We start from the raw sequence: 13,352 nt of genomic DNA, 5'->3' as shown, positions 1-13,352 counted from the left end.
GCACAAGTTGGAGAGGTGCAGAGAGAGAGGGAGACAGAGGATCCAAAGCAGTCTCCACACTGACAGCAGAAAGCCTGATGTGGGGCTCGAACCCACAGACCGTGAGACCATGATCTGAGCCAAAGTCGGATGCCCCCAAGTAATACCCGTGCTGTCAGTCCACAGACAGTACAACGAATAGTGGGGATCACCTGCGGAGCTTTGTTCAAATGCAGATTCCCTGGCCCCCTCGCAGAGAGTGCCATCCGGAAGTGGAGCCCAGGAAGCTGAATTTCCACAGATACCCCAGGAGACTCTGAGATCGCTGGCCTGGGACTCACACTCTCAGGATCCCTTCTCTGGCGTTCAGGCTTGAGGACATCCACCCCAGCCTCGTTTTCAAAGGTTTTCCTCCTCTGCTCCCCGTCTCCACCAGCCCTGAACCACCCACTGATCCCCTGCCAAACTGTGGGTTAAGGGGTGTGAGTGGGAGGCCATCCCTGAGCCAGTGGGGCCCTCCGTTCCTCAAAATAGGTCAGAAGTCTGGCACAGACCGGGCTCAGTGGCTGCAAATAGAAACCATCTGTTGGGCCTGGGCTTTGAGCTCCGCTGCCCCTCCCTCACTGGGCAGAGGAATATAGAACCCCAGTGGTGGGTGGGTGCTTCTCTGGGCAAGGCCTGCCCACTCGGGACACTCCCACCGGGTCCGCATGCAGAGGAAATTGGCAGCCCCATGGAATACACACCGTACCCCTTCACCCTTCCTCACCCTTCACCCCCAACAGGCATCTTGCAGTGTGGACCGGTCATCATCGTATCACCTTGCTGTGTGATCTTGGACAAATCCCTTTCCCGTTCTGGGCCTTAGTCTCTGAAACGAGAGGCTGGATTTTAGGGGACCCAAGGGTGCTTTTCTGCTCTGACAGGCTGTGTGGTTGGTTCTATGAAAGCCTTTGCATGTCAGGACCCGCATGCAGGAAAAGCTGGGCCCGTAGAGGGGCAGACATCTCCCCAGCTTGCTGCCCAGGTCGGATCTTACAAGTTGGGATCTTGTCCTGCAGATCCCCATGGGGGGATGGGCAAGGTTTGTGATCTGAGCATCAGGGGAGCTTTTGGAGGCTATGAGCTACAGAGTCGCTTTTCCTTATTCCTGTCATCCCTTCATTCGTTCACGTGTTTACTAAACCTTTATCCATACCGTATTGAGCCTGATGGTGAGCCCTGGAAAAATGAGGAAGAACGAGACATAATCCCTGCCCTCTGGTAACATCCAGCGAGATTGGGGAGCAAACACGGTGTGAGATCTGAGTTCCAATCCCACGTCGGCCCTTGCTGTCAGTGCGAGGAGGCCAGGGAAAGGGGAGCACAGGACAGAATCTGGGAGCTTCAGGAAAGACTTCCCAGCTCGGGAGCCATCCTGAGGGCGGTGGGAGGCTCTCCTGAAGAGCCAGGAGCAGCGCAGGCCGGCAGCCTCCTCCTCATGTGTCCGGTCCCGCTCGGCAGAACAGGAAAGACGGCAGGGCTTCGGGGCAGAAGCCTGCTCCAGGAATAGACTGCACGTCTGGCCAGACTTGCGTTGGGTGATGGGCAGCGTGCAGCATCTATGGGATGCTATCTGTATCCTCCCATCTGCAGGCTGTCGAGAAGGTGCCGTCCCAACCAAGTTCATTCCCGCTTTGACTTGCTCTCTGAGGGAGGGAGACAGGACAGAGCGGGGAGGGATCCCATTGCACGGCGGAGGAGGGCTTGCACGAGAGGCTCTGGGAGCCGGTGGGAGCGCCGGCCCGGCACCCAGGCCTTCCACATCTGCTGGGGGTGGAGAGAAGGTCATTGGGGTGACCCAAGACCGTGGCCTTCCCGGTCCCTTTACATTCTTTCTGGTCAGAACTATTGAGTCAGTAACTATTGGGTCAGTAACTATTGGGAGATTCAGTTTGATTATTAGTCTCTACTAGGATGTGACTTCTGGGGGCCAAGCAAGATTCTACCGCTGCTGTCCGATCGAGTTTTTTGCGATGATGAAAATGCTCCGTAATCTGTCCTGCTCAGTGTGTTGGCCGCTAGCCACATATGGCTACTGAGCACTTGAAATGTGGTTAGTCCGACTAAGAAACTGAATTTTAATTTGATTTTATTTCAAGTTTTTTTTCGATGTTTATTTATTTTTGAGAGAGAGAGACAGAGCATGAGCAGGGGAGGGGCAGAGAGAGAGGGAGACAACAGAATCCAAAGCAGGCTCCAGGCTCTGAGCTGTGAGCACAGAGCCCAACGCGGGGCTCGAACCCACAGACCGTGAGATCATGACCTGAGCTGAAGTCAGACGCTCAACCGACTGAACCACCCAGAGGGCCCAGAGCTGTTTGTATTCAAGCCGAGAAGGAAGCTGGGAGCACCTTCATGCTATGGGTTGGACTGCACTTTGGAACCCTGGGCCTACTGAGCCCAGGGTACTGAGCATATGTGGAAGTCAATTTGAGAACCTCTGGTGTGAGGAACATGCCAGAAACCTGCATTCCAGCTCAGGTCATGATCCCAGCGTTGTGGGTTAGAGCCCACATGCTGAGCATTGGAGCCTACTTAAGATTCTCTCTCTCTCTCTCTCTCTCTCTCTCTCTCTCTCTCTCCCTCTCTCCCCCACTTGTGCACTCTCTCTCTCAATACATACACACATACATACATACGTAAGCAAATAGTTCTAACTTTGCCTGTTTATTACCCTGTGTGTCCAGTCCCGGGTTCGGGAAAGCAGAAGCCAGCTCAGAAATGGAGGAGGGCCAGGTGACCAGCATGCGGGCTCAGGGCCCCCACACGTTGTGGGCACCTCTCCCCTGTGTCCTCACGTCCCGTCCTCACAGAGATTTGGGATGGAGGTGTGGCTGATGCCCACGTTGCACAAAGAGGCCACTGATCCGGGAGAAGGAAGGCGGCTCGTCCCACGTCACACAGCCCGTGATCCCAACAAGACTGAACGTGTCAGCCTTTCTCTGGCAGCACGTGGCCAGAAAGTGGCTCTCCCATAGATCCCGATGGGCCAGCGCAGATCCCCGTGGCCTCCTGGGCTCTCTGGCTGACCGTTCTCCCCCAAGGACACAGCCGCGAGCTCCCCCCTCACCTGAGTCGGAGACGTTTTTGTGTTCCAGTTAAAGGACTACATTTCAGTCACCATCATCTAGAAAATGTACCCGCTGGCCACAATAAATCATTTCTAGGATCGGAGGACAGGATACAATTTGCTTCCATGTGGAGTGTACATAGTGATTATCTCAGAGGAGAAAAAAGCCAGCCTCCATTTCTTAAGAGGCTACAAGGGCCATTCAGCTGCGAAATGAATGCTCCTTCCTTCCGGGCCCTCCTCCTCTCGGAGGGAGACCGGGATGGCACTGGGCCCAGGCAGAGGCCGCCAGGGAGCAGGCCCAGCAGCTGTGCACATCTGGAGGCCAGAGCCTCTCCCTCCCTCCTCCTGACCCTCAGCCCAGCCCCCTCCTCCTCCTCCTGGCGGATCCTGGCCTCCCCAAGTAAACACTTAATTGAGGTCAGAGCCTCTCCCTTACAGGAGAAGGGGAGAGGCTGGGCCTAGTGTTTGGCACGCATCTGCCCTGTGCCAGTCACCTTGTATTTGGTGACTTCATCGCATCCGGTGAGCTGGGGGGCATTATTTGCATTTTATGGATAGACAAACTGATGCTCAGAGAGGTTGAGCAACTGGCGTAAAGTCACACAGCTGACAAATAGTAACTTTTGGATTCTTTCTGACTCCCGAGCTCTGCCTACTCTGTAGTTTCTTTATACTTTTGTGTAGTGCCCTGTGTTATACGGAGCGAGGGCGAGGGGATGTGAGTTTAGAGACAGGCCAAAGGAAAAGAAGATGAGTCCTAGATTGGAAAGAACGGTAGACTGAGAGTCAAAAGTTCTTGGCTAGTCTTGGCCCTGCCACGTTCATAGCTTGTGACTTCGGGCTAGTCTCTTAACCCCCCTGAGCCTCAAATTAGTCACATACGTACTGTATATTTTCAGTGAGGTTATGGTATCTGCCCATTGGTCAGCTGGGGCAGAGGGAGGAGAACGAGGTGGTGTCTAGATTGGGCCGTGGCTATGACGTGGGGGGGCTTCTTGGGGTGGTGCTGCGGGCACTGGTCGCCTTGCTGATACTGTGCCGTCAGCAGCAAGGGACTCGCGGAGCCCTAGACGGAGAGCTGTACTGAATTCAGAGGCTTTGGCCTCCTGGTGACAAGGAGCCCAGAGGAGATGGGGCTGTGTGACCGGCAGGACAGACATGCTGCAAGGAAGGCCGTGGACCTAGAGGCACTAGTGGGGAGGGGGGCTTAAGGACCGACCTTCATCCTGTGGGCAGGAGTGGGGCATCCGTTTGAAAAGGAAACTCAAGACCTCAGTAAGCTGAAGTCAGCTCTGGCGTGAGGTTCCTGAGGGAGGTTCCACCGTGTCGCATCCAGGGAACCGGGCAGTTGTGCCTGACCTTGGCTCCTGCCCTCCCCCCATCCTATGAGCTTATTCAACCAGGGTCACTGTGAAGCTCCTGCTAGACAGGATGGTCCAGGGCCGGGCCGGGGCTGGGGTGTGGCGGTGCGGGGGACAGAAGGAGTTGGCTGACCAGGGAGGTCACAAGCTAGCAACAGGAGAGAGAAAAATCCTGGCCAGGGCAACAGAACCATGACCCTTGCTGGCCACTCTGACCCCAACGCCCCTTTCTGTTACAACACAGTGTCTTTCACAGAGGAGCTCGGTGATCTCATCTTGGGGCCAGAAGACCAGCTAGTCCTATCCATTTTTCCGCATCACCCTGATCACAGGTCATCCACCGGAATCTTGAACCCTTCCAGGGTTGGGAAGCTCACTACCCATCAAGGCAGCTTCCTTTTCCACTGCAGGCAGCCTTAACCATGAAGAAAGCGTCCTTTTTAAGGAGCTCCAATGTGTCTCAGTCTGTGCTGATTGCACTTGAAAGCTGCAGAGAGGGAGTGTGCGTCCCACCCTCACTAGAATTAGCTGGGGGGATCCACCAGGATCAAGGCTGTGCTTGGGGGTCAGGGGGTGAAGGGAAGAAGGCCAGATTTTAGCTCATCTCTTGGCTGCCGCACTGATTTCCCTTTGAGGTCTGGGCAGCTCCTCCACCCCAGCCTGGGCATGGCCCCCTCCTCGGGCAGAAGAGGGAGGAGTGTTTTCTGTTCCCTTGCCTGCACACCCATGCAGCTGACCTCAGAGTGAAGTCAGCCCCTTAGTAACTGCGGGTGGAAAGGTCAGCCCCCCGGGGCCTGCGGTCCACCACCCTTCAGAGCAAACCCTCAGCGCACCCAGCCGGTCCCTCACCGCTCTCTGTCGGACCAGGTGCTTGGCACTCGTTGCCTCTGCCTTCTCCTCTCCATCCTCGCCCCCACCAAAGCCAAGCGACGAGTAACAGGGCCATCTTTAACCTGAATCAAATCAAAGCTTTACTCCTGACTCCTAAAGCTTACAGAGAATACAGGAATGACTTTGAAGCTGTCACAAAGCAACATGTGACAGATCTCTGGAATGTTTTATAACACAACTAACTTGGTGTCTTCAAAAACTCAGTGCCGTTAAAAAAAAAAAAAAAGAAAGAAAGAAAACAAAAAAAAGATGATGGGGATGTTCTAGATGGAGAGGAGGCAAAAGATCACCACCAAATGAAACACGTGGGAGCCACGTGGCTCCCCGTCCTGGTTGTTCACAATATGGGAGAGCTGTAAAAAGCATTTGGGAGCACTTTGAGTGTAGGCTGGGTCTTAGATGGTATTGAGAAACTGTTAATTTTCCTAGATGTGATCGTGGTAAAATGTGCTCGTGTAGGAAATTGTCCTCCTTTGTAGGAATTGCATGCTGACGTAATAAGGGGACAACAGTCATGTTGTTTGCAACCTCCTTTTAAGTGATTCCGCAAAAGAAAAAAAAAAAAAAGACAGATGTGCATGTGTGCGTGCACACACACACGGGGAGAGAAAAAGAAATGTGGCAAAATGTTAATGATAATTAACCTAGGTGATGGGTGATTATTTTACCATTCTCCCAACTATTTTTTTTAATATTTATTTGTTTTTGAGAGAGAGAGAGAGAGAGAGAGAGACAGAGCATGAGCGGGGGAGGGGCAGAGAGAGAGGGGGAGACACAGAATCCGAAGCAGGCTCCAGGCCCCGAGCCGTCAGCACAGAGCCCGACGCGGGGCTCGAACTCACGAACCGCGAGATCGTGACCTGAGCCGAAGTCGGACGCTTAGCCGACTGAGCCACCCAGGAGCCCCCCAACTATTTTTACGTATTGAAATCTTTCATCATAAATGGTTTGAGCAAACCTGATCTGGGCTGTAGAGTCAGGAAGGCAAGAACAGGTTCGAGTCGCCTCGTGGGCTTGCCAACTGTCTGAAGCTGGGCTGGGTTGTTTCCCAGCCTGTACGAGGACAGCCGTAGTTCCTGCCCACGGGGATTGTGCACGGCCCCCGTGCTGCCTCCGTGCCTGGTACAGGTGGATGGCCTCTGCCCCCGTGAGGCCCACAGTGACACCCCCCTTCCCTGATGTCCAATTCCCATGGCACTTACGTTCCACGGTCCGTTTGCCACCACACGACGGTTAGATTACCGTGAACTTGTCAGGCACCGGTTTCATCTCCTCCATACTTGAAAGCAGAGTGTGAGTTGCTGCTCTCCTGGACGCCCCTCAATAGCCTGGGCCCACAGGAGCAGCAGTGGTGTCTTGAATGGGACTTACACCTATGTTATCTCCTTTTGATCCTTATTAAACGACCACATAAAATCACAAATTACGGATCTTGTTTTAGAGCTGGAGCACCTGACACTCAGAGAGGCACAGTGTTTTTCCCAAGGCTTAGCGGGAGTCAGACCGGGGAATGGAAACCCAGGACCGCAGACGCCCGGTCCAGCCCCCTGCCGTGCACGCTTGCTGTGGGTTTTGAGTGAGGTGAGGCCGCAGGCGCAGTGATGAGGACCACGCAGGCCCCCGGCCCTTCTGAAGGCCTAGCCGAGAGGAGAGAATGTCTTTGGAGATCCGGCCCCAGCCTACCAGCCAGTGGGAAGAGGCCAGTGCCGGGCTTGTGGAGAACAAAGCCCTTGGAAAGACACTCTCCACTCTTCCCAGGAAGCAGGCTTACATCATTCTAGGGCCTGCTGGGGCCCAGCCCCGGGAGACAAGCTCGTGGGAAGAACAGGCCTTCCGAGTGCAGGCCCCAAGCCCCGACGGTTGGGCTCTGGACCCTCAGGCTGCAACATCCAGCTCAGAAACACTAGCTGGGCTATGAGGGACACCAGTGGGATGTGTTTAAGAACATAGGTATGCCCACCAGGGGCCTTGACCACAAATGCCTCTTTGTATACACCCCGAGGGATGCAGCACCGGGGAGATGGGGGGAAGGAAGAAAGGGCAGAGAGTGGGACAGCACAGAAAGGGGAGGAGGCAGGAGGAGAGGAGAAGGCAGTGGAGGTGAAGTCACACGGGAAGATAGACCTAGGTACAGCCAGCACCCGAGGGCTCCACCCGGGGTAACGTGAGTGTTGTGGGAAAGGCTCCAGAGAGCCCGTCAGGTCAGCTTGCCTGTCGCCGGAGCTTGAATGTCGCCGGAGCTTGAATGTCGCCGGAGCTCTGGGACTCGGCGTTTCTCAGGAGGCCAGTGTGGATCTGCCCGGCCATGGCAGACACAGGCTGGGGGCCCTGAGGACCTGGGCGCAGGCCCCACGCCTGAGCATGTTGGGCTCTGGGGGAGAAGCGGGAGTGCAGGGTGGGGGACTGCACAGAGCCCAGCCCTTCATCTCTCCTGCCTCACTTTCTGCTCTATCAAGTGAGCATCCAGAGGGATGCTGGGGCTGTGCTGTGCACGTCACGGCAGTTTGGCATTGACTCCTCCGCACACGTGGAGGTAGTGGGGATTATTACCCTCCTTTACATAAGAGCCGACGGAGGTATAGCACAGAGAGGTTAAGTGGCTTGCCCAAGTCACACAGCTAGGCAGCAGCAAAGGTGGCAGTGTATCTGGGGCTGTGTGGCTCCCGGTCTGGTCCTTGTTACCCTTCATCCTCACAGCGACCCGTGAGGCCCTGCAGTGAAGTCTGGACCGGGGAAGAGTTTAGTGCTGGGCTGTCATCGACGGGCCTGGCTCAGCCCATCCCAGGTGCCAGGCCGTGGGCTGTGCTTGGAGCGGAAAGAGAAATTGTCGTCTTGCTTGCCAGACGTGGGCTAGGAAGTGGCTCCCGTGACCTTGCGGTCTGGGGGAGACTGAACTGCACGCTAGCTGTCTACCCCCCACCCAGGGAGGGGCTGGGCCTGTCACCGGGCCGGGTGCCCAGCAGGTCTCCCCATGGCATCCAGGACTCACGTGGACTACCCAGGAAGAGCAGAAACCAGTCTTCAGTCTGGCCCAGAGGCCTTGGGGGCACCGCCTGCCACCACAGAGCTGAGACTGTCCTCCTAGGAAGAGAGAGCTCGTGACACATGGAGACTAGTTGCTCAGGGAGAGGTGCTGGCCGTCCAGCGGCTCTGAGGAGTCTGGGGCTGTTGAGTCGGTCCCCGAAGGCTAAGTCGGTCCCCGTAGGCTGGGCAGGGAAGAGGGATGAAGGCCGGGAACGCACCAGCATGGAACAGGAGTTGGAATTTCTCTTTCTTTCTCTTTCATGGGAACTGTGGAATCTAGAATGTTCCAGTGGAAGGGACAGAGCAATTCCTAGCACTCCCATATCAGACTGGATTTTTGCCAGGTCTATGCTATGATTTTCATACTGTATTTTTTTTTTAATTGATTCATTATTTTTTAACTTAGCCTTATTAGCAGTAATATTTGTGAAATCGTAGATTTGGCATGCAAGTTATATTATTTCTAACGCAAATTAAAATAAACACGTAACTACTAAAATTTTAAACTTCATCTCTGTACCATGTAAGGGGATCGTGAGTGACCACCTGGGACCCCACTCTGGGCATCGCTGACGTAATCCTGACATGGAATTGATGCCTTGAGAATGGAGGGGGCTTCCCCAAGATCATGCAGCCAGGAGTGCTGACCAGGCTCCCATCTGGGCTCAGTGCACTTGCCCTCCAGGGGGACTTTGTCGTGACCAGTCCTGGCAAACTTGGGCAGGGACCAGAGAAGGCAGATGGAGTGGGTGGCAGTGTGGGCAGAGGCTGGGAGGGAGGGAGGGAGGGAGGAGTGGCAAGCAGGGAGAAGGCCCCTTGGAGTGTGGAGTGATCTGGGCAGTGGAGAAGGTAGGGGTGAGGTGGCTCAGGGAGCGGGTGGGAAGAGGATTTGTTGGCAGGTGAGGAACCTTCCCTGAGATTCTCAGAGATTCTCAGAGATTCTCTTCCCTGAGATTCTCCTTATTGGATCTGAACTCCTTCCTTCAATGAAGAGACCTTTCCGGCTGAGCTCCTGGCGTTATTTAAATCAAATGCAAAGTTTTGTTTTCCAGTTCCCAGAGCTGGTATCCTGATTCTGCGGTAGTGCTTCCTTTTGTGTTGACTTCCCTTGGAAATTTCCTGTAAGGATACTACCCTTGCCTCTTTCTGTCCTGCGATGGGGTAGGAGACATCAGGAGATTTGGCAACAAGGGGAAGGCAAAGTTGGCAAAGTTGGGCCAGAAGCGTGTTCATTTACACAGCACTGTTGAGCTCCAGCTGCGTGCCAGGCCCCAGCTGGGGACTTGCGTGTGGCCCGTCGCATGTAGAGACATGTCCACCAAGAGCACTCCTATGTGGGCTCCATCTGTGATGATGCCCGTTTATAGGGCTTTCCCCTAGGAGGCGCCATCTTGTAGGGAAGCTGCACTCCGCTGTGGGCTGCCCACTCAGTCTTCTACGCACCTACTCGTGCGCATCTGCGTTCTTGGCTGCATGGCACGGGACACGCATGCAGTAGGGGCCAGCTGGTTGGTTGGTTGGAGCCTGTGTCATCAATGATGGGTAGCGAGGGGCTGGGAGGGGCACCACTCCCTTGTCTAGAACAGGGGCTCTCAAACTTCAATGTGCCTGTCTCACGGTGTGTTTCCTGCAGGTGGGAGGAAAGCTGAATTAAAATGCCAATTTCTGGCCCCAGCCCCCAAATGCTGGATTCAGTAGGTCTGGACCGGGACCCAGGGGTCAGCATTTCTCACAAATGTTGTACGAGGCTCAGATGATTTTGATACAGGTGATCCTTGGACCACGCGTTGAGAAACCTTGCTCCGAAGGGTAGGCTGGGATAGGAAAGAGTCTCAGATTGCCAATCGGGAGACCTGTGTTCAGGGCTCTACTTATTAGCTGTGTGGCCTGGGACAAGTCACTTAACTTCTCTGTGCCTGGTGATGATGGTGAGATATAGGACTAAGAGATTTCTGAGGGTGCATTTGTGGATTAGAAGCTCTAGAGAGAACCAGAGGGGGGGATGGTAATGGATGGTTGTGTCTTTGCATCTAAAGGGGGACATCTCCCCCACCCTCCACTTTTGTGGACACCCAGCCTCCTCTGTCTGTACCTCCCATACTGAATTGAGCACCATCTTTGACATACAAAAGGCAGCCCATACATGTTGCTGGGTGGATGGTCTGCTCTGTCACATGTGTCACATGCCATGTCCCTCAAAAGTGAACATCTTGTCTGGAGGGTGGGATGGGAGTGTGTAAAAAGACAAGAAATGTGTGAGTGCCCTCATGCCAGTCTTTGCTCTTGCAAGAGTTTGCTACGACAGTAAGTCCTCCAGCATGGGGCGGGGCACACAGGGAGCCCTGCATTCTCAGAGGCCCCTTCCCTTGTCTCCACATCCCTCCACCCAGTGCCCAGGCCAGGCCCTTCCGGAAGTAGTGACCTGCCTGACCCTTGTCTCTCCTGGTCCCTCACAGATGTCCTGGCGTCCACAATACCGCAGCTCCAAGTTCCGGAACGTCTACGGGAAGGTGGCCAACAGGGAGCACTGCTTCGACGGTATCCCCATCACCAAGAATGTTCACGACAACCACTTCTGTGCTGTCAATGCCCGCTTCCTGGCCATTGTCACCGAGAGCGCGGGAGGTGGCTCCTTCCTGGTCATCCCCCTGGAGCAGGTAGGACCCGCACCTCCCTAGCGCCGGCTGTGGCCCAGAGCAGGGAGAAGCCCTTCTTGGTCACTGTTGAGTTTGTTGCCTCCATTTCCCTCTGCACCACCACCCTCCGCCCCACCATTTTGCTTCCTCGTCATGTGTCGGGTGGCTGTGCCCTCCCCAGGGTTTTCCTGAGGTTCGCCAAAACAGGTGCAGGCCAGGATCCCGGAGACCTGAGATCTGTTCCCAACACTTCCCCAAAGATTGTTCCCGGAAGCGCTTGGACAAGTCACTTCCCTTCGGATACATGGGGTTCCCGTTAACTGGGGACTGGGACATCGGATCTCTGGCTGACCCCCAAGACCAGGTCCGGCCCTGCCATTGTGTATCCCAGATGCCCTTTTGGTTTGGAGGTGGGCAGGGTGAAGACCCAGCCATAGGCACGCGGGGCAGCTGCAAAAATGACACACTCATTAAAAAAACATTTCGAGCTCTCTGCTGAGAGGCTGGAAATAATTTATCTTCTCCCTCGTCCCCACTTCCCATCTAAAGGTTTTCCTCCTTCTGTGGCCGCCTTTGTGAATATAGCCAATTAAATCTGCAAAACCTAGATCATGAAATTTTGAAGCTCTGCGTTCAGGCAGAGTCCCTGGAGGCCCGTGGGAGGTCACGCGCCTCAGGGAAAGTGCTCGCTGTCAGTCTCGCTTGTTTATGGCTGAGCTCTCCCTCGCCGGCCTGACTCATCTCTACTCCCACCCTCCGCCAAACCACTCAGGGGAGGAGCGGAAGGAAGCGTCAGTTCTCAAAATCCGCCGTCAGTTGGCGGTGGAGGATGGATTTTTCCAGTCTCTCCTACCCACGGTAGGAGAACACAGATTTGGGAAAGCCGTAGGCCATGTCCTCCCCCCACTAAAAGGGGCAGCTGCAGTGACACTGAGGACATGGCCCTGGTGGCAGGAAGCCTGGATCTTGGTGGGCTTTGCCACTTGCCAGCCACGCGATCTCAGGCACGTCACCTAACCTCTCGGCACCTTAGCTTCCCCTAATGGCAAAACGGGGATGCTGAATCCTCCCCCGTCTACGTGCATGATGTTGGCATGGACTGGGATGGTAGGTATGGAAGTTCTTTGTGGACCACATAGCATAGGAAAGGCGTTTGGAGACTTTCCTGGCAAAATCGTTAGCTCTGCTCACGGACTCTGCCCACAGATGCCCACAACAACTCTTAACACGTTCGGAAGGATTCTGAAATGTAGCTCGTCTCCCCTCTCGAACCAGAAGGGCTCAGATCTCCGTCTACTTACGGGCCAGCTAAACTCCAGCCAAAGCAGGTCCCCCAGCCACGTTTGGGTTGGTCCCAACTGGGGCTCAAGCCCATTGCTGGCACCCCTGCGATACTCCACAGTATGTGTGGCTTGCAAAGGACAATAGTCAGTGGCTCACACTGTAACGAAAATTAATTCCAGATGTGTTAAAGATCTAAACATTAAAAGAAAAGAGAAAGGAGACAAGAGAGAAAAGAAAAAGCTGCAAGTATATTACAGGAAATGGAGAGTATTTTTTTATTATTTTTTTTAATGTTTATTTTTTTGAGAGAGAGAGAGACAGAGTGCAAGCAGGGGAGGGGCAGAGAGAGAGAGAGAGGGAGACAGAATCTGAAGCAGGCTCCAGGCTCTGAGTTGTCAGCCACAGAGCCTGACGTGGGGCTCGAACCCACAAGTGAGATCATGACCTGAGCCGAAGTCTGATGCTTAACCGGCTGAGCCACCCAGGTGCCCCGGCAAGTATTTTTTTAAATCACGCAATAAGGAAAGGATTTCTAAGCAAGACAAAAATCCCCAAACCATAAAGGAAATGATGAATAGATTGAAACAAAAAAAAATTTTTTTAAGGTACAGTTTCTATACTGCAATGAGACAGGTAGGGAAAATTTAAGGCAAGCCACATCACTGATACAGGATTGGTGCTATATAACAGACAACAGATCCATGTTCAAAATAGAGAAGCGGTCCAGAAAAACCAAAGAGAAACAGAACCCAGTAGAAAACAGGCAAACAATATGAAAAAGAAGTTCACAGAAGATGAAAATCAGTCTTTTAACCTACTAAAATAGGAAAAGATATAAAAGTATAATCATCTTTGGTATTGCAAGGCTGTGACAGAACACATTCTTAGTGTACTTGATGTATTTACGTCAAACTTACAGGTAGCTTGGCAATAACCATTAACATGTAAACACGCATATCCCCTGGCCCAGCAATCCCACTTCAGGGAATCCATCCAACAGAAACAGTCTCAAGTATACAAAAAAAAAAAAAAAAAAGTTTGCAACATTCTTTAGTGCTCGAT

The 13,352-nt window shown here is 53.8% G+C and overlaps 1 protein-coding gene across 4 annotated transcripts in view; it reads left to right on the top strand.

The window, feature by feature from the left end:
* Window positions 1–13,352, top strand: part of CORO2B (coronin 2B) — a 133,575-nt gene that overhangs the window by 58,698 nt on the left and 61,525 nt on the right. For 3 of the 4 annotated variants that reach the window (XM_045449291.1, XM_045449292.1, XM_045449290.1), the window contains one exon: window positions 10,827–11,027. In XM_045449291.1, coding sequence (XP_045305247.1) covers window positions 10,827–11,027 — 201 coding nt within the window. Of the gene's footprint in view, window positions 1–7,945; window positions 7,968–10,826; window positions 11,028–13,352 lie in introns of those variants that run through there. The other variant, XM_045449293.1, reaches the window with a different exon arrangement.

The sequence above is a fragment of the Leopardus geoffroyi genome, chromosome B3 (genome assembly GCF_018350155.1).
Source record: "Leopardus geoffroyi isolate Oge1 chromosome B3, O.geoffroyi_Oge1_pat1.0, whole genome shotgun sequence".
Lineage (NCBI taxonomy): Eukaryota > Metazoa > Chordata > Mammalia > Carnivora > Felidae > Leopardus > Leopardus geoffroyi.
The sequence above is the reverse complement of the archived record's forward strand: the minus strand, read 5'-3'. Positions and strand labels throughout refer to the sequence as shown.